This window comes from Phyllobates terribilis, unplaced genomic scaffold, assembly GCF_046119375.1.
Source record: "Phyllobates terribilis strain yellow unplaced genomic scaffold, ASM4611937v1 Scaffold_5__5_contigs__length_657084704, whole genome shotgun sequence".
NCBI lineage: Eukaryota > Metazoa > Chordata > Amphibia > Anura > Dendrobatidae > Phyllobates > Phyllobates terribilis.
Genome location: NW_027362765.1, coordinates 125,181,451 through 125,203,158, shown reverse-complemented (window position 1 = coordinate 125,203,158; position 21,708 = coordinate 125,181,451). Strand labels below are relative to the sequence as shown.

Below are 21,708 nucleotides of genomic sequence, written 5' to 3'. Positions count from 1 at the left end.
GACCCTCGAATTGTGAGAATTAGAAATAATCCTGACTACTGGGTTGCCACACTGTTAGATCCCCGGTACAAAAGTAAATTTGCAGAAATTATTCCTGTCATAGAAAGGGATGCACGCATGCAGGAGTATCAGCAGAGACTGTTGCAGAATCTTACATGTGCTTTTCCACAAAATACCAGTGGTGCACGTAGTGAATCTCACAGTTCCAACTTGCCAACCGTGGTCTGTATGGAATTGTTCAATAAAGGGCCCAAAATTAAGATAACATAGATGGGAGAGGTCTCTATGAATAGGAATTTCTAAGTATTTGATACCCTGTGAGGGCCAGGCAAAGGGAAAGTTGGACTGGATGGAATCCTATATGGATTTAGGGAGGGAGACATCGAGGGCCTCAGACTTCGCTGCATTGATTTTAAAATTTTACCATGTAACAAAGTGATCTATTTCAGCCATAACAGCAGGGATGGATATATGTGATTGAGTGATATATACTAGGATATCATCAGCAAATAGAGAGCACTTGTACTCTGTGCCTCCCACCTCAATCCACCTAATATTGGGGTTATGGCGAATTGATGAGAGCAGGTGCTCCGTCACTAGGATGTATAAGAGAGGGGACAGAGGACATCCCTGCCTTGTCCCATTGGTGATTGTGAAAGGTGATGAAAATGTTCTGACGCACCCCCTGGGCCTTGGGACACCCGGAGCCGGACCCTTTTTGGTGGATGCTGGTGGTTGTAGTCTTCGTGGCGGCGATCCGGTTCCGTGGCTCAGGGCGGTCAAACCAGTGGCGGAACTATTTATGTGGTTTTGATGTTTAAATGTCCGACTACGCCACCCGTGGATTGCGGTCAGAGTGAACCGCCGCTACAGGGCAGACCGCTAAGGCTGGTGTTGTGGGTGCAGCAGAGCGTAGCATAACTCCCCACGGGAGGAGTATAGCCTCAGGGCAGTGTATGCGGAGGATGGGGGTGATGGTGCAGGGCAGCAGCAGTAACGACACGGAGTCAGTGATGCAGTTCAGGGCCTTTACTCACAGTTCTTATTATCCAGACCACGTCTGCAGGTAACGGCTGCCCACGTCGTACTGTGCTCACCAGGTGAGGGGCTCAGACAACTCCCAGATAACTTTGGAGCGCTTCACAGGACCCCCTTTGTGTGTCCTTTGTCTGGCCTTTCTTACCAACACTTCTGTCCGGCTGCCTCGGGCCTCCTCTTGGTAAACTTGGCTCCAGTTTCCCTGACCCTATGTGGTGCCTTCCTAGCGGGTGGAGCAAGGGGCTGCGCCACATAAAATGTCAGAGCCTCCGGTTTCTAGCTGAGGGTCGTTTCCTGCCTCCACTAGTTCGGGGACCGGTCTCCCCCTTTGGCCTGACCCCTCCACGCAGGTGGATTCGGGCGTGCGGTGGCGACTCGCCCGTCCGCACCCCTGGGATCCCTTCATTCCTCGTTCCTGGAGCCTTCTCCGCTCCTCTTCCTTCCTTCTCCCTCTTGCAGGCCTGGGCCTCTGTTACTAGGCCCGCCTCCGGAGCAGAGCTCATGCAGAGCCCCTGCTCCCTGCCACTTCTGCTCAGACTTCTCTGCACTGAACTAAGATGGTGCCCACCTTTTATACTCCCTTCTCAATGCACCCAGGAACTGCTTCCTCCCTGCTCCTGCACTGCAGGGTTCCCCTTCCTCAGTGTTCCCTCCCCCCACTCCAGCCAGGGACAGGGACTGTCGTGCCCATCTCAGGGGCATATTGGTCGCCCTGCCCCACGGCAATGTGGTGTAATGCATGCAGGTGTCGGGTCCTGATCCACACTCCATCCTTATCTGAGAGTGAGATATCACACCTCTGGGTGAGGTGCAATACGTCTGTAGCAACCGAGCCCTCGGTGCTACAGTTCCATTTATCTTCAGCCTAGGTGACGTATTGTGATACAGGGCCGTGATTTTGGCTATAAAAGGGTCCCCTAGACCCCTACCCCAAGCTTTTTAAGAGAATCATATATGGCATGCCAGGAGACTCTATGGAATGCTTTCTCAGCATCCAACGAGAGTATCTACTTACAAATTTTTAACTGCATCTAGCCCAGGAAATACTTTGTGCCTAGTAGCAGTGTCTGCTAGTCAGCGGATTATCCCGGCTGTTAAGCAAGCTACACCACCTGTAGTTTGGACACTTAATTTTTTCAAAGGAAATGCTTCGGGACCACGGGATACTTAGTGAAGAGCATCAGGAGGCACCCCAAGGCATAGGGGCTGGGACTGGCACTAGGATGCCTTGCGGTGGACAGCCGAGCTCGATCCTTATAAAAGCTTTTTAACTGCAGCAGCTTTAGTGGACGCTACTGGAGCTGGAATTACGCGGCTGCTGGCATGAGACTTGCCCTCCAATAGATCCTTGTAAATGGATTTAAAGTGTATTCATTCAAATTAGAGGGACAATTTAAATTAAAAAGCTTAGAGCTGCCTCCACCACAGGGGGGCTCTCTCGACCCACCAGCGGACAGGCACCAGTATTGGGAGAGGGGGGCTGGCCGTCAGGGTTCACCGCGGCTCTGGCACAAACCCGGCGACACGGAGGTGGCACGGGCAGGAGCGGACTGGCCGTCTCGGCTTCTCACTTTTTGGATTTTAGAAGGGCATGACATGCCTATATCTGTGTCTCCCCCTCCTTTTACTCCTCCACCTCTTTTCTTTTCGCATGACTATATGTACTTGTCACTTTTCCATGTGTTAGTTGTGTCTTCTGAGCAGTTTGTCAGCTTTTGGACACCTTTGAAGGTGTTTTCTATGTGTTTCTATGTGTTTTTGTTTGCCTGCCATTGGTTTTAACGGTGTTCGAAGGTGTTCGACGAACAGTTCGACGAACAGTTCGGCGAACACACGGGTGTTCGACGAACCGAACCGAACTCGAACACTACGGGGGTGGCTCAACACTAGTCTACATGTCTGTATGTATGTGCTCAGTTTATATATCTGTGCTCTGTGTATGCATGTGTCTTTGTGTACAGTACAGACCAAAACTTTGGACACACCTTCTCATTTTAAGATTTTTCTTTATTTTCATGACTATGAAAATTGTACATTCACACTGAAGGCATCAAAACTATGAATTAACACATGTGGAATTATATACTTAGCAAAAAAGTGTGAAACAACTGAAAATATGTCTTATATTCTAGGTTCTTCAAAGTAGCCACCTTTTGCTTTGATGACTGCTTAGCACACTCTTGGAATTCTCTTGATGAGCTTCAAGAGGTAGTCACCAGAAATGGTCTTCCAACAATCTTGAAGGAGTTCCCAGAGATGCTTAGCACTTGTTGGCCCTTTTGCCTTCACTCTGCGGTCCAGCTCATCCCAAACCATCTCGATTGGGTTCAGGTCTGGTGACTGTGGAGGCCAGGTCATCAGGCGTAGCACCTCATCACTCTCCTTCTTGGTCAAATAGCCCTTACACAGCCTGGAGGTGTGTTTGGGGTCATTGTCCTGTTGAAAAATAAATGATGGTCCAACTAAACGCAAACCAGATGGAATAGCATGCCGCTGCAAGATGCTGTGGTAGCCATGCTGGGTCAGTATGCCTTCAATTTTGAATAAATCCCCAACAGTGTCACCAGCAAAACACCCCCACACCATCACACCTCCTCCTCCATGCTACTCGGTGGGAACCAGGCATTTAGAGTCCATCCATTCACCTTTTCTGCGTCGCACAAAGACACGGTGGTTGGAACCAAAGATCTCAAATTTGGAATCATCCGACCAAAGCACAGATTTCCACTGGTCTAATGTCCATTCCTTGTGTTCTTTAGCCCAAACAAGACTCTTCTGCTTGTTGCCTGTCCTTAGCAGTGGTTTCCTAGCAGCTATTTTACCATGAAGGCCTGCTGCACAAAGTCTCCTCTTAACAGTTGTTGAAGAGATGTGTCTGCTGGTAGAACTCTGTGTGGCATTGACCTGGTCTCTAATCTGAGCTGCTGTTAACCTGCGATTTCTGAGGCTGATGACTCGGATAAACTTATCCTCAGAAGCAGAGGTGACTCTTGGTCTTCCTTTCCTGGGGCGGTCCTCATGTGAGCCAGTTTCTTTGTAGCGCTTGATGGGTTTTGCAACTGCACTTGGGGACACTTTCAAAGTTTGTCCAATTTTTCACACTGACTGACCTTCATTTCTTAAAGTAATGAAGGACACTCGTTTTTCTTTACTTAGCTGCTTTTTTCTTGCCATAATACAAATTCTAACAGTCTATTCAGTAGGACTATCAGCTGTGTATCCACCAGACTTCTGCACAACACAACTGATGGTCCCAACCCCATTTATAAGGCAAGAAATCCAACTTATTAAACCTGACAGGGCACACCTGTGAAGTGAAAACCATTTCGGGTGACTACCTCTTGAAGCTCATCAAGAGAATGCCAAGAGTGTGCAAAGCAGTCATCAAAGCAAAAGGTGGCTACTTTGAAAAACCTAGAATATAAGACATATTTTCAGTTGTTTCACACTTTTTTGTTAAGTATATAATTCCACATGTGTTAATTCATAGTTTTGATGCCTTCAGTGTGAATGTACAATTTTCATAGTCATGAAAATAAAGAAAAATCTTCAAATGAGAAGGTGTGTCCAAAGTTTTGGTCTGTACTGTGTGTGTTCCATGTATACATGACTCTGTATGTACTGTATGTACTGTGTGTATAGATATAAGTGTGTATGTGCTTTGTGTATACATGTGTCTGTATGTATGTGCTCTGTATATATATATATATATATATATATATATATATATATATATATATATATATATATATATATATATATATATATATATATATGGGCCCTGGGTATACATGTATGTCTTCATGTTTGTGCTCTGTGTATACTTTTATGTCTGTATGTATATGCATGTATTTGCTGTGTATACATTTGTTTGTATGTGTTCTATGTAAGCACCTGTCTTTATGTATGTGCTCTGTGTATACATGTGTCCCTGTATGTACGTGTTTGTATATATGTGCTCCATGTATATCAATGGATATACTGGTGTTTGGTGAATGACTGATGTTGATATTTAACCCTTGACATGACATATTTGGGAAATTTCAGTGTCTGATATTACTTTGTCTACTGTATATTTATGTGCACTGTTTACCCTGAAGTGCTATATATTTATTAAACACGCGTGTTGCAGGGATGTGTTCATATGTATACTTGTATATATTTCTAGAATTGCACATGTATTTATTTCTAATCATATATAGGGGTTTCCCACAATAGCTCACTCGCCAAATTTTAATCTACCTATATCCAATGTTTATACATGTCTTTTGCTGTTTTTTAAATTGTATTTAAATGAAAGTTTGATATTTTTTATTAATATTTATTTGTTTGTTATTTTGTTCCTGGCACGTATGTCTCTCTTTGATGTTATGTATTTTGCTGCCCGATGGGGACACATCACATTTTGAAATTGGATTGCAATATGTGGATAATTATATTTTATAAATACCAGCAGTGCTGATGAGAGGTGTAAACATGTTGGCAATCTGCCAACAAACGAGCAAAATGCTGCTCATTCATCGGATGATTTGGTTGTTTATGCCAAAACAAAATCATTGTTCTCGGCAGCACATCGCCCGGTTAAAACTGCGTATGTGCTGCCGATAACATGATACTGTATGGGGACAGACTGATCTATTAGTGATTATTCTGTGCCCATCATTCTTCGTCAACCTGTGTACAGAGGCCGGGAAACAAGAGCCCAACGACTTGAACAGCCTGAACTCGGCTCTTGTAAATGCAATCCAAATGTTTATGTATGATGGTGCACTATGTGAGCATTTGGGACCCCACTTTTAACTTTTGCCCAGGGCCCCACTTTGTCTGAAACCAACCCTGACCATACACAGTCAAAACTTTTACCTGTCCATTGTTTCTTTGACCATCTCGATTAAAGTTCGAAACTACTAGATACACAATTTATAGGTGGTCCTTCTGCTCATGTGCCGAATGTATTTTGTGTTTCTTCTCCTAATATACAAACTGTAGTCTTTGTCTCAATTTATTGTAGGACCTAAAGGATATCAGGGAGAGAAAGGTGCTCCGGGGCAAGGCAAAGAAGGACCCTCGGGACCTCCAGGTGTAGTAGGTCAGCCTCTTTTTGTCATAGGTCCATTGTAATAAGAAAGATCTTCAGGTTCTTAGGTTTTCATATATGTTATAGGTCAAACAGGAACAGAAATTTTTGGAAATCCTGGACCTATAGGTTCTCCTGGGGTACCTGGTCCTCCTGGAGCTACTGGGATCCCTGGCCATCATGGACCTTCGGGAGCAGCAGGGGAATGTCATTCAGCTCCATGCTTTCTAGGTACTTTCAGCAAAGAAAAACAATTACTGCTTGCTATGGACATCACAGTCTTGTATCTCTTTGTATGATCACTTGTTCTGGTAGTCATGAAAAATGTCGAATAGCTAAAACTGGAGGAGACAGATGACAAACACTGTTTTTAATTCTATTTTTCCTCCCATTAACATCAGTTTTCTACCACTTAGTCACTGAAGCCTTGATGGTTCTCCTGTCCATTGAAGAGTAACTGACATTTTAATTCTTATTTTATAGATAAATAATGCTAGTGAAAATAAGCAGCTTTGTAATATATCTTATCAAAGAAATCTACTTCTTCCCCTTCGTGGATTGATCTTTTACTCTCAGTCGATGGGTAAAATCGGTATTTAGTGAAAGCTGATTTTTCCATTACTGAGGTAGGAGATGACAGTTGCTGCTCATAAGATTCTATGGAGAGGGCAGGAGCTAGAGGCAGACACAGACATTATGCTGCAAGTTCTCCTCATCTGACAGTTACACTTTAAATATTGAATTCAATGAGACAAGGATAGAAGGGAAAATCAAAGTTGTCACCATAATAAATATCAACTGATCTCTTTCCATCTCAATCCAATTTACGTTGCAAAAAGTGGCATTGATTATGTCAGACTGGAGTACATTTCTTGTGGTGGCACTTACCAGCTAAAAGATGCACCGAATTTATTAGGACGCGAATCCCTCTTAATGAATATGGTGCATTTTACTGCATCGTACAAAATACATTCTTGGATGAATCGGTGCCTACGTTTACTCCACCTATTATTTGGCCTACTTTGGTTCAGAAATGTGTGCCACTATTTTGGCACATTGTGTCACATGTCAAACCATATCCTCTTTCTGATAAGCCACATCCCTTTTCAATGAGGTTATCCCCCTTAGCCCCGGCTCGGCGGTGTGGCCTTATTCAAAAGGGGCATGGCTTTTCCGAAAAGGTTCATGGCTTGACATGCTACACAATGCACCAAAATTGTGGCTCACATTTCTAAGCTAACTAATAGGTGGTGTAAACGCAGGTACCAATTCATCAAGACTGGCATTATAAAGCTGGTGAAAGTCTAGAAAGACAGTTTTTTGGCACGAATTAGGCTAGCTTGATAAATATAGCCTTTTATGTGCACCCTGACTTTTAGTTGATCATCACATTTCTCCCTTCCTTCTCTAGGTGATCAAAACCCAAGCTTCATTCCATGAATCCACCATGTCACTTTTTTAGGATGGATGAATATATATTTGTCTTGAGGAGATCCATCGACAACCAAGACACCTTTCTTAAAGTTGGGAGTTCAGTCTTTACCTTGTATTTCACCATAAATGATGACCTTTTTGGGTTCAGGTAGATATGATAGGTATGACTGCCATGAAAGTAGGATGAAGAGATGATCAAATATTACCACAGAAATGTTAGAAATGCTAGTAGATTGAACAAGACTAGGAAAATATATTTTCTTTCTTCCGAGAGTGCCTTCCTGTTTATGGGTTGTCTATGGTATTGCTGCGCAGCTTGAAGTGAATAAAGCAGAGCTGCAATACAAATCCCAACCTGTGTTTAAAGGTGGCGCTATTTTAGGAGGACAGCAGCCATGTTTTTCTAATCCTGTAGAACCTGTTGAAGAGAGGGATGATGTTTCTTTTGTATGTAGAGGTGTGCTAGTGGCCTCCTTCTCTCACATTATATTATTATTTTTATATATCTTCTGTTATCTTGTACTGAGCACAATGTCTTCATAAAAGGCATTGATTGTGACCTATGCACTAAAACCGCTAATATTCATTATCTTACAATTATGCTAATAAATTTGCCAAAATACTAGGACAACTCATGGGCGACAGACAGGCCAATTGACATCCCATACTGGAGTATTTCGAATTTCCCAAGTCTAATGTTTTCAGATCTAACTGCAAAAATGTACAGATATTGACTAAAGATTACTAGAAGGAATTGAATTTTGTATTTTTCAAAAAACAGCGCCACTCTTGTCAAAGGGCTATGTCTGGTATTGCAGATTAGCGCCATTCACGAGTTAAGTATTTCAATTAGGACAAGGATCTGTGCAAATACTCTTCATAACTGATTATTCTTCACAATAAAATTATATTTTGAATATACTCCCTTTTCCTTTAAGGCTGGCATGTGTTTCAATTAGTAATGTGAATGTACTGTATATTCTTGTCCACATTTGGGCATTATTATAGTCATTATATTCTTATACATAGAGTACATCATTATAGTAGTTATATTCTTGTACATAGGAACAGTATTATAGTAGGTATATTCCAGTACATCATAGAGGGCAGTATTATGGTAGTTATATTATTGTACATAGGGGGCAGTATTATAGTAGTTATATTCTTGTACATAGGGGGCATTATTATAGTAGTTATATTCTTGTACATAGGAACAGTATTATAGTAGTTATATTCTTGTACATAGAGGGCAGTATTATAGTAGTTATATTCCTGTACATCATAGAGGGCAGTATTCTAGTAGTTATATTCTTGTACATAGAGGGCAGTATTATAGTAGTTATATTCTTGTACATAGGGGCAATATTATAGTAGTTATATTCTTGTAAGTAGGGGGCAATATTATAGTAGTTATATTCTTGTACATAGGGGGCAGTATTACAGTAGTTATATTCTTGTATAAAAGGGGCAGTATTATAGTAGTTATATTCTTATATATAGAGGGCATTATTATAGTATATTAATTTACTTACGAGCAGTAGTAAAGTAGTTATATTCTTGTGTATAGGAGCAGTATTATAGTAGTTATATTTTTGTACGTAGGAGAAGTATAACAGTATAGTAGTTATATTCTTGTACTTAGGGGCAGTGTTATAGAAGTTATATTCTTTTACGTATTATGTATTATAGTAGTTATATTGTACATGGGGCAGCATTATAGTAGTTATATTTTTGTACATAAAGGCAGTATTATAGTAGTTATATTCTTGTACATAGGAGCAGTATTATAGCAGTTATATTCTTGTACACAAGGGCAGTATTATAGTAATTGTATTCCTTCACATAGCAGATAGTATTATAGTAGTTTTATTCCTACACATCGGTAACATTATTATAATAATTTTATTCCTTCACATAGGGGCAGTATTATAGTAGTGTTATTCTTGCATGTAGAGGGCAGTATTATAGTCATTTTATTGCTGAACATAGGGTGTAGTATCATAGTAGTTATATTCTTGCACATAGGGGACAGTATTATAGTAGTTATATTCTTGCACATAGGGGGCAGTATTATAGTAGTTATATTCTTATACATAGGAGCAGTATTATAGTAGTTATATTCTTGTATATAGGAGGCAGTATTATAGTAATTATGTTCATGCACATAGGCGGCCGTATTATAGTAGTTATAGTCTTCTACATAGAGGACAGTATTATAGCAGTTATATTCTTGTACATAGTGGGCAGTATCATAGTAGTTATATTTTTGTACATATTGACAGTATTATAGTAGTTAAATACTTGTATATAGGAGGCAGTATTATAGTAATTATGTTCATGCACGAAGGGGTCAGTATTTTAGTAGTTTTATTCCTGTACATAGGAGCAGTATTATAGTAATTATGTTCATGCACATAGGCGGCCGTATTATAGTAGTTATATTCTTTTATATAGGGGCAGTATTATAGTAGTTATATTCTTGTGCATAGGCGGCCGTATTATAGTAGTTATAGTCTTGTACATAGAGGACAGTATTATAGCAGTTATATTCCTGCATATATGGTGCACTTTACTGTAATTATATTCTTGTACACTATTGGTGTTAACTAGTGCATGCAAAATTACTTGTAAATGACGTCAGGTCCATTAAGTCATTTCTCACTTTTTGTTGCAATTTGGAGTGGAGACTGTGAGAATTATTAAAGGGAGAAATCTATTTCTTTCTCATTAACACATCACAGTCAATGAGGCAGATGATCTGAATACAACATTACAACTCACTGTGCCCTTCACAGATTAAACAGCTATGCTTCTTTTTTCCTCTCCAATTCCCTATGGGTTTGGTAAGTTGAACGTTTGTTGCTGTCACATGCCTAGGCTGCCTGCGGTGAGGGATGCATCTGAGGTTTGAACATGTCCTTCATACAACATGAGCTGTTCTACACTCCTACCAAGATCTACCAGAGCAGCCGATAAAAGACGACCTGATGTAGTGATCACACTTGTACGTGCCATCTTTGCATTAGGATTTAAAGGCAAATACTTTGGTAGTTTTCTCTTTTGACCTTTAAAACTGTTTTTGTGCATGGGGATACCACAAAGAACAAATGCATGGAGACTATCACACCAGCACAAGATCCCACCGCCACTGTAATAGTATAAAGTCATGATATGGCCGTGCACTAAAAAAGTGAGTTAAAATGGCCTGGCGCGCGCTCAAGGTTTCATAGAAGATTCTTTCTTCTACTTAAAGGGAATGTCCATCAAACATCAAAATTCTGTGCTGATTAATTACTTAGTATCTTCTATAGCAATGAGAGCACCATTATAGCACTCTAAATGCTCTATATAAAGTTTAAATACTGTCTTCCTGCAGTCACCACTAGAGGGAGGTTACTGCATACAGTTCATACATTGAATTCATTAATAACACAGTATGCAGTGAGCTACTAAGCTCCCTCTAGTGGTAGTGGCTGGTAGTTAAAAGATACAAAGCAGGCTAAGTCTATACAGGAGATTTGAAGCTCTACATCTAAAAATGGAGCTGTTACTGCTATAAAGATATATTAATAAATAAGTCACTACAGAATGAGGGACCTAAAATGACATGACGATAAAAAAAATGATAGTTACTTTAAAGTCGTTACACTTATCATTTTAGGCCCTCCTAATGATATCTCAAAGCCACTGCTAGGCACTTTGCTTTTCACGATATGCCATAACAGGCTATAAAAATGAATAGAAAATTGTAGATAGATTCTGATGGAAAAACTACAGAAGTCTGAAGGTTCAATTCATGTTTATTCACTTACCTGCTGGGGTCCAGCAGAGTTTGCCCATGTTTAGAGTACACCATTGCTTTGTGCAGTGAGCTGTGTACAGCAAATATTTAATGAAGGATCCCTGTCCGTAGAAGCAGGGAATGCCTCTGAAATGGTTTTCTGCCCTAGGGTATTCCCAGGAGCTTCCCGAGCCCACTCATGCGAGTCAGACATAAGATTAAATATTTATATACTACAGACACTGTCACACGCTTTCTCGCTCCGGTCATTCTTCCTATTCTTCTTATCCTAGATTTGACTGCATCTTAGTCCGTTCTAAGGTCCGGTCAAGGCTGCCTCCATACACCATGCATTCATGCTCCCCTATATTCCCACCCTAGTCCAATGTTCCCTACCCACAGTCGGCAATGTGGGTCTGTATGGTCTTGGGTACTTGAGATTAAATCATTCCGGCTAGCCAAGGTGGAAGGAATAGTCCAACCGTTCCCAATAGGCAGACGATGATGAACATCCATAAGAAGATCCGGTCAATCACCATTGCAACATACTTCCAGTCCTGCTTTACCTAAAGGAGTCAGAGGTACATAAATTATTCACTTATCATAGGATTGTATATAAAATAGTGGGGAATATGGGTGCAGCACTAACTGTGGCATCATTTGAGGCTGATAGTATATGAAAATTATGAAGTCAGAAGTAGTCTTCAGATAAGTAGAAAAAATTTCGGCACTAAGGTAACTTTATTCAATTGATCCATGTGAAAACAGATTAAGACCAACGTTTCGGCCGTATAAAGCCTTTCTCAATGTATATCTCTGTAGGAAAGGGTCAGAGGGTCCTGCTGTGCAGATCTAGTAGCGCCGTGGCTGTCATGGCTGGACTAGATCCGCACACCAGGACCCTCTGACCTCTTCATAGAAAGATATACCTTTGAGAAAGGCCTTATACGGCCGAAATGTTGGGCTTAATCAGTTTTCACATGGGTCAATTGAATATCAATTGTATCAATCAGTAAATGTCATAATGAATGGCTACCCATGAACTGCAACGGGCATTGTTGTAAGTAACAATGTCCAAAACTTTCTGGTTGGGCAAAGTAACTTATGCTCTTTGCTTGGTGCACATCCTGAATTTAATCATGAAAACTTTCTTAAATATACCACCTGCTTGAAGAAGAAGGTAGCCATTACCAGGAGAGTGTCTGGGCATTTCAACTGGTCTTATGTAGCAAAGCATGCCATCCATGCTTTGCAAAAACAATGGTCTGCCTGAGAGCTGTCTGATTTGCAATGTCACAATGCAATGAAATTCAACACTGCTATATGAACTACATAAAGTAGTGACTAATTATGCAGCATGCTGGAGCTTGGGTTACTTTGAAATCCACCATTGGCTGCTGATAAAGGACTCATGATGCCTACAGAAGCACTTCAAAGAGGCTACTAAATTTATCAATAGGGAGAATGTGACATCAAAGATACCATCCCTCTCATATTAATATTGGAAAAATACTCTCACAAGAATGCAACAGAGGATTGAGAAAGAACAGCAACTTCTACTACATGTTCATGGTTGCCCTTTGGCTGATGGGTACTCTCAAAGTCAATGTTACCTGCAGCAGGATGTGGAGGAACATCAAATGGATGCGGAGAGGAATATATTATAACATGCACAAGCAGATGACAAGGCTGACAGTTAGTGTGAAATTGATAATGATGACGATGCTGACTATGAAGACTAACCGGAACAGCGGTGTGTAAAAATTAAAACTAATGGGGCCTTCAGTCTTGCAAGCGAGCATGGCAAGCTGCATACTTGTGGGATGACAGGCATATACAGTAGTTAGCATCAAGCAAAGGTATGACTTTTGGTTAGCCATGTTTTTAGACCCTTGCTAGAAAAAGCAAAATTGGGGAATTTTTTCAAGTGAAAGTTTGTGCATTATTAGGAAAAGCTATGTTCAATGCTTGCAAAAGCTTTCACTGAGCAAACGCCTGCCGACCACACATCTGACCAGGAGACCCCTTCTTTGGTCACCGCAAAGCCAACATTCCCCAGCCTGTGTCAGTACTAGGGCTGAAACAAGTAGCTGAGGAAGCAACAGTGATTACAGCATATATGATATGATGGACCAGATGTTTTATCTGCAGCAGACCAACTGGCGTACTTCAGCAAACAGAGACGCGCCACCTTACACAGTATGCCATGGATATTCAGCCTCCAGTGTACTGCCAGAGAGAGTGTTGAGCGTGGCAGGTGGCTTTGTCATGCCCAAGCAGACCAGGATGTCCTGCGCAACTGTGTAAAACTTTACATTTGTCAAAATGAATTAACCATGGATCAGTGCTGATTTTCATTCACCTATGTATGATGTCAATGATTAGATTGGCCATAGCATCTGCCTTCCTGTTTATTGTGTTCTAAGCAGTTCTGCTGCCAGTGCTAATGCCACAGCCAGGCATCTCTTGCCTGTCCATCAAGTTATATCTATACTGTGCTACTGCTGCTGTTGCTGGGGCTGTTTGTGCTGGCCCTACACAGTCAGTCATTCCCATGCCCTTCTCCTCATAATCTATACTTTTCAGCCTCTGCCACTACTACTGCTGATAGACAGCCACACATTTCCTGCCTGTAAAAAGTGTTGTAAAGCTATAGTATATAGCTGCTACTGCCGATGCTGGCCCTACAAAGCAGAACATCTCCTTGCCTGTCCTATCAGATTGTTTACTGTGCGGTTGCTTCCGCTAATATTGCCACTGCCGCTGATATTGCCGTTGCCGCTAAACAGTGCACCCCTCCTCCTTGTCCATTGTGTTCTATAGCTATACTGTATTGCTGCTGGGAACCCTACCCTGTACAGTGTAGATGGACCTGAAACTGCTCCCAAAAAGGGATAATATTTGGAAGGTTTTTTAAAAACTATAGCTTCTTCATTTACCAAACAAACTTGTTGTGAATTTTTTGACCACTGGTTACCAAAAACCCATTGCTTCTTCCGTGTACGCCACCTGCGTATAAACCCCGGCAATGAAGGCATCTGCCCACTACTGCAAGGAGTATTTTTTTTTACCATTTTTGCACTTCATAAAAAGTGCAACAGTGCTGTGTGTTATTAAACTGACTGTAGTTTCCACCGGTCAACATCCATTTACCCATAGCCAGAAATATTGAGGCTACTTTAACATTACTGTAAATGTGTGCATTAAAGTGTTTCAATACAGCCCTAGTTGACCTCAGAGTGTTACTTACATCTTTTCAGGGCAATTGTAGTCTTTGCAGTATAGAGATTGCTGCAAATCAAATTTGAAAATATTTAGTAAATATTAGGTATGATATGATGGACCAGACGTTTTATCTGCATTTCCGAAATGCATTGGGACAATAAAAATATTTTGGAACACAAAGGGCTTCTCATTTACTGCAGTGCAGCCTGTTCCACGTGATATCGTCTTCCTCTACTATTATTCATCTGGAAGAAGTTTTTCTCCATGAGACCACAGCAGCAGTTACACTATCTCTACCAGGCAATACTGCTCTATGTGTCTGTGCTTTGTCCCTCGAACACTTCTTCTACAATCTATAGTATGAAGAATTCAGTTGGGTATGCAGCACAACAGCAATCGTAGGAAGGGCACCAATAACAAGTCTTGAGTTATGTGTGCTACAGGCATGGCCAAGGATTGACACAAGGGAAGGCCTTCAGAAGTCAAGCAGAACTGTGCTTTTTTTACAGCAGTCAACAGCAGAATGTAAAAAAGAGAGGGAAGCGACGTGTGGGGAGAAGGTGAAAAAAAATGAAGATGTGACATACACAATCCATAAGGTAGAGGGGGTTGATAGCTATGGAGAAAGACGCCGAGAGAAAGACAGATAACAGCCACTTGAGATGGAAATAGACTAAATGATTGCAGGCTGTGCACTCATTTTATCACACTGTGAGTAGCTCGCTGACAATGGCCTCCATTTAAAGTTATCAGACAGCACAGCTTGCACCTGCCGCATAATGACTGAAGCTGAATCATACAGGCCAGTATGGAGAGGCAAGGTCAGTAGCGTCTTCTGCTCAGACCGATACTAAACAATGAAGAGCTGCTATACATACCGCCAACTGTGGTGGCTCAGGGTAAAAGAGCATAAGTATCACCATATAGACATATCCCTCTCCCACTGGTCTAATGTGTCACACTGTATACATGGGTTCCCATGATCAGGTCCACTGATAGGAAATCATATTGGAATGGTGCTGATGTGAAGGAGATCTAGACAATACTAGACAACTTTAAGACTGGGGCTAAATGGTGACTTTGGCAGTGACAGTTGTCCCGTGACCAAAGTTGTCTCTGTCACATTACAGCTTAATACAAGTGAATGGGGTCAAATTGTGATCCCAAGGGTTCTGCGACAAACAAGTTGCAAAAAATCTGAATTAGCTGGACTTCTTGCAACTTGCTTGTCGTGGTACCTTTAGGGTTGAAATGCGTTCCTATTCACTTGTATTGTACCGCGATGCAGCAGCAACACCTAGCGAACTTTGATTGTTGAGTAGCCCTAGCCTAAGGGCTTGCTCTCAAGAGCGTATAACTTAGACGAGTGAAATCCAATAGAAAAATGTACTAGGACCAAAGTTATTCTATGAGACAGTGCAGATCTGCGTTTTTTTCTCAACTGTATTCGGCATGAGAAAATAATCGCAGCATGCTGCGATTTCACTCCGAAATCGAATGGGTGCGAGAAAAATATCAGACGCCATACGGACCTTCAGTATGGTATTCAATTTTTACAGATACAAAGCAATTAATTTACTGTAAATGGTCATGTAAATAATTAGCTGCTGAGTAAAAACACGGATTATATATGGATGACAAATGAGAAAAAAATCATCCCACTTTTCTGGATGATAATCAGACCTATTTTTTATACAGTCGTATGACCCCAGCTTAAGGATGTTTTACTGGATTATACAAAAAATTGTCTGATTTTATGCATGAACAGCACCCCTCTAAGTCATGGGTTATATCTGGTATTGCTGGGATTCATGTGGATGGGGCTAAGCTGTAATTCTGTAAGGGTGGCACTGTTAATGGGGAAAAAAAAAAATCGATCGATCGATCGATAGATAGATAGATCTAAATATATATATTTTCCTAATCCAAGACAACCCTTTAAATGGGTTTTCCAGTTTAGAAAGTCTATTTCTACACAATGTATTAGGGAATTCTGAGTTATACTGCAGGTGCCCTATTTAGGATACTCATTTCTTGGCTAGAGTGGAATGTGGTTATTAAAGGAGTTTCTCAATCATGAAGAATTGTGCTGCCCTGCATTAATACTATTGATTTGAATGGGTGCTGTGTAATACTTAATTTCTCCTATGGGGGCACTGCAGGGAAATTGAACATTTATGGACATGTTTCCTTACACTGCCACTTACCCTCATATGGGATCACTTTGTCCAAGGGACCCTTTAAAGTTTCAACAAATAAGGATTGTCCGAACTGGAGAACTTGTGTAAGCAGTGACTTGGTAGGAATGCATCCAATAAGTGGAAGAAGTGAAGGGGGTCTGCCCTTTTGTAATTTACAAACCTACTGCTAATTATTATCCCTTTTTTATTCCGTCTGAGGGGCATATGCTTATCCACTTATCTTAATGTACTCACATTACTTCAGAGTAATGCATACTTATCAATATATTGATCTTCGGGATGCATGCATCTAGTGAGGGCTCCTGTATGTATTACATACAAATATTTTTCCATTTTGCTTATAAAGAGATGCATTGCTCATTACTTCATAATGCACTTTCAACAATCTGTCATTATTATACTCACAGAGAAGTCTGCGTCCTCTGCTCTCAGGTGGTCTGCAATGTAGTGGACTCCTTCTATGGCCAGCTTGAGAGACGGAGACATTAGGAGTACATGCTGCTCTTTGGCACTAATCGTTTTGGTAACTTGACTGGCACCACTTGGTTTTTCTTGGGTTTTGGGCTTACATTTACATTGGGAACTTTGACTCCCTTGTTGTCCTTCATTAACTTGGCATCTCTGAGACAATGGAGAATTGCTGGATTGGCCATTGGTCTGTGAAGAGTCCTCATGAAGGTAGCAGTACTGTATGCTCCTTGAACGACAACGAATTGTACCCTCATTGGTTTCTTTGGGGGTGTACATCTGTTGGACACTTATAGAACGTACTTTTGGCATTAGGTTGGTCTGAGGTTCTCCAAGAAGATGGGTCTTATTCTGTGGAGAAGGACAGCTGGTCAGTGTTGATTCTTCACATAGCATTGAATATTGCCCTGATGGTGACTTGCAGATCACTTGGGTGTTGGCAGTTTGTTCCAACTGGTGGCAACATGAAGACGTAGGTGAAGCTCTCTGACTGGTGGGACTGGCTGAAGATGAGCTCTGGAAGTTTGGTTCAATTTCAGTCTCGGTCCACAGTCTTTGGGGAGGACTAAGCCTTCTAACAAGTAGAGACTCAATTAGTTTCTTGCAATTATCTTTTGCTGGTCTCTTCATGAATAGTACTCGGGGAACCACATCTAAGAATATTCTTCGTACCCAAGCTGGCATGGTGTGTGTGCGAGGAGAGCGATGGTGCACATTCAGCACAAACACTGTGATGATAATAGACAGCGTAACAAAGATCATAGTGAACAGAAGGTATTCACCAATCAAGGGAATGACTAGAGAAGTGGACGGGATGATCTCAGTAATGAGTAGGAGGAAGACGGTCAGAGAAAGTAGCACTGAAATACACAATGTTATCTTCTCTCCACATTCAGAGGGCAAGTAGAAGACCAGCACTGTCAGACAGGAGATGAGAAGGCATGGGATGATGAGATTAATTGTGTAGAATAAAGGAAGCCTTCTAATGATGAAGGAATATGTGATGTCCGAGTAGATTTCTGTGCAGCACTCATACTTTTTGATGTTGTAATTGCCGACAGCATTAACAATGACCCATTCTCCGCTCTCCCAGTAATCGAGCTGGTCAACATGACTGTGCATGCTAATTAGATCTATTTTTGCTCTATCATAAGTCCAGGAGCCAAACTTCATGGTGCAGTTCTGCTGGTCAAAGGGGAAGAATGTGACATCAATGCTGCAGGAACTCTTGTAGATGGCAGGAGGCATCCATTTTATGCGGCCATCGTGGAAGAGATGAGCTTTTGTCAAGTGAGTTACAGCAAAGTCTCCATCAGCACTTAAGGGAAAAAAAGAACAATTTTTAGAAGATTTGACCTTGGAGAACATTTCATAGGATGTACAAATCACAAAAGTGAAAAATGGCTTTTAGTATATTGGACAAAATGGATAAGGACTGTATGGCTTGTTCCATTGAATGACATATTACTGAGGGATTGACCAATAGCATTATTTCTGAAGCATATCCCCATAATACTATACCATACGTATACCCATAGATACACCGTCACATGGACAATATGGAGCCACTGGGACTCATTGTGCTTCCATGCAGGCTCCATATACACTGCTTTGCCAAGCACTTGCTTTTCCTTTGGTCATAGATTTTTCAACTTTTCTAAAATCTAAAATTAGAAAAAAAAATTGCTGTTTTCTTCATAAGCCAGTTTCACGCCTGTCTATGGCATTGCAGCTCACATCTATTGAAGTGAATGAGGCTTACCTCCAATACTCTGCCCAGCCTGTGTATAGTTGTAGCATTGTTTTAGTAAAAAAGCAGCCTTGTTCTTCTAATTATAGACATCCCCTTTAAATTTCAATTAACCCTGTAAACTCTTTAACCCTTTGGAGTGATGATAGCTGAAAGGTAATGCCGACACTATGAGTCCAAGTACTAAGCTCCAGGGGGTTATGTACAGCTGTGTATCAGCATCTTATTAAATTGTTTTTACTCTGGACTTGTAATTTTCAGGCATTTATTCCAAGCGGCGTTCTCGAATTTTAAAACTTACGCATTAAGCCCCACAAATCCTTCTGTGTTGACTTATTAGATCCTTCGCTGTCTTGCATATTTAAAAGGCTCAGTAAAAGGTTTTCCGTAATTCTGCATTTAGAACAAGCTTTTGGCTTGTCGAGTAGGAAAACACCTTTCAGTGAGTATATCACCGGACCCAGTGGTTTGGAGCCTGTGGTCATTCAGATGTATTGACCACTCAAAAGCTGTTTGGCAGCTCTTCGTTATAATAAAAGATGTGTATTGGTTTCATTAATGAAAAATTACAGCTAAATAGTTGAATCCTATGCAGCATTTCTATAAGCAACGAGACCTGTGATCCCAAATCACATCTAATGACTTTTATATACAGGAATGTACACTTTGTATAGAGAACTTCATCAATTACTATTGACATTAGTCCAAGAGAATAACTGTGCGTGATCCATGCAGGTGGATATTTATGAGGAGGGGTCATTTATTGGGGGCATCTGGAAGTAAATCCCAAAAATTCAGATAACCTTTTGCCTCCAATGTATTAAGGTCTAGATATTTTCCTTGCTGGCATGAAACACAAGGAAAATGGTCACTGTGATCTCCATACTCTAAATGACAAAAGTTAAGTGACTCTTTGGTACAAGAGCCCAGTGGTCCACTTTCTACATGCCCAATAAGTACACATTTCCAATCATCTTATAATACATTACATAAGGCTAAGTTTGGCTTTCCTTCAGAAAGAGAAACGTTTTAGTTCTATGCCCAAACCATGTATTCAAATACTCAACTATATCTACAGGACGAAAGATGCGAAAGGATGAACCTTTTGTTACGGATCCGGGTGGTGGAACCTCTGTGCTGCGGTGCAAGGAGGGACCAGAGGGGCGTAACTAGGTATCAACTCGGACTGACCAAGGTCGCGCGGCGGCTCAATCGACTCCGTGAACCAGGGAAGACCAAGCAGAGGGACCAGGTGCTACTCTGGACCAGTCCTTGTATGAGAGCAGGTGACTCCCACGGGTCAGAAGGCAGGGACTGACCGGTACAGCAGATGAGAACGGCAGGCAGGCTGACGGGTGATCCAGGAAAACGGACTGGCAGACACCAGGGGTAACTGACAGGAGCCTCCAGGTAGGCTGGCTGGTAGGCACGGCAGGTAACTGGTACGTTCTCCAGGTAGGCAGGCAAGCCTGGCCCATAGACAGTCTGGCGGGTTAGGACCGTAGGCAGACCGTCGGGCTGGAGAGTGTACTTGGCTGGCGGACACAGGTAGTCAGGCTGGCGGACTGGACTGGTAGTCAGGCTGGCGGACTGGACTGGTAGTCAGACTAGCAGCGGGACCTGAGGGCTCAAGCAGAGTTTAGAACACAGAGCTACAACCTTGCACGGGCACCTCTATTTTGGAGGAGGAGCCTTTTATATGAGAGGTCCTCCGGCCATTGGCCGGGGACTCATTAGGACGGCGCGCGCGGCCCCTTTAAGAGGGAGGGAGCGCACGCGCCCTAAGCACAGTGCTCGGGACGCTGCACGCGCCGGCAGCAGCAGCAGGAGGGCCGGAAGACGCCGGGCCAGGAGCGCGGCGGTAAGGGGGATGGCGTCTCTGCCTGTCAGGGGGCAGAGACGCCGATGCTACACCTTTTGTATCAAAAGTCCATATAGAGCCCTATTTGCCGTCCTTTAGCATTTTACCTGTAGAGCTTGTCCTTGATGACATACCATTGATGTCAAATTAAGCCTGAAGGTAGGTAGCCAAAATACCCAACAATTTTTACTCCCCATTATAATTTTCTAACTGGTCTGTGATTTACCAAAACACAGAATTGATTGCGGTGTCAGGGCCACATATGAAGCTCATTGCTGACCACTGCTGTAAACTCTCCTTGTCTTTGTAGACATGCCACAGATTGGCATACCATATAATATTAATGACATGACAATATGTATATAACGAGGCTGAAGTTTGTTTCGCTCTTCGGTCTGTGAAGATCACGTCTGTTATATCCACCAGCATATCCCTCAGTTCCCGGGTAAGACAGGTTGACATCTGATGCTCTCTACGCTATCAGAATCCATGATGAAACAGGGAGATGCTTCTCTATTCCAAGGCTTCTGTCACTATCATCCGGTACAGGCAGATTTTCCGTCATTCCCCACTAATGATAACACAACCAACACTTTCCTGACCCCCACAATAAGCCTTCTACAGGAGGGAGGATGGAGAAGGATGAACCTCTTGTGTATAAGAGAGATGGAGGCCCAGAAGAACTGCCAGTGCAAGGAAGGGGGGAATTATCTCCCTATAAATAGTTGCCCTTTCTCAGGTTTTCTCGCTGGTTCTAGGACATGTGAAAAGCATTTTTTCCACTTAGCGGTGCACCTTAAGATGCTGTGTGCAAGGAATAAACACTATGCATTATGCCGCATGTTTACAGGAGAGAACTAGGTCATTTTAGTT

General features: G+C 41.9%; 2 protein-coding genes across 5 annotated transcripts in view; one reads left to right on the top strand and one right to left on the bottom strand.

Moving 5' to 3' along the window:
* Nucleotides 1-8,470, top strand: part of COL20A1 (collagen type XX alpha 1 chain) — a 162,247-nt gene extending 153,777 nt beyond the window's left edge. For all 3 annotated transcript variants that reach the window (XM_073682936.1, XM_073682937.1, XM_073682934.1), the window contains 3 exons: nucleotides 6,050-6,127; nucleotides 6,203-6,346; nucleotides 7,527-8,470. In XM_073682936.1, coding sequence (XP_073539037.1) covers nucleotides 6,050-6,127; nucleotides 6,203-6,346; nucleotides 7,527-7,555 — 251 coding nt within the window. In that variant the 3' untranslated portion in view covers nucleotides 7,556-8,470. The remainder of the gene's footprint in view (nucleotides 1-6,049; nucleotides 6,128-6,202; nucleotides 6,347-7,526) is intronic.
* A 3,149-nt stretch (nucleotides 8,471-11,619) lies between these two features.
* The window catches only part of CHRNA4 (cholinergic receptor nicotinic alpha 4 subunit), a 75,207-nt gene continuing 65,118 nt past the window's right edge, over nucleotides 11,620-21,708 (bottom strand). For both annotated transcript variants that reach the window (XM_073682932.1, XM_073682933.1), the window contains 2 exons: nucleotides 17,162-18,542; nucleotides 11,620-11,896 (listed from right to left, as the gene is read on the bottom strand). In XM_073682932.1, the coding sequence (XP_073539033.1) occupies nucleotides 11,771-11,896; nucleotides 17,162-18,542 (1,507 nt within the window). In that variant the 3' untranslated portion in view covers nucleotides 11,620-11,770. The remainder of the gene's footprint in view (nucleotides 11,897-17,161; nucleotides 18,543-21,708) is intronic.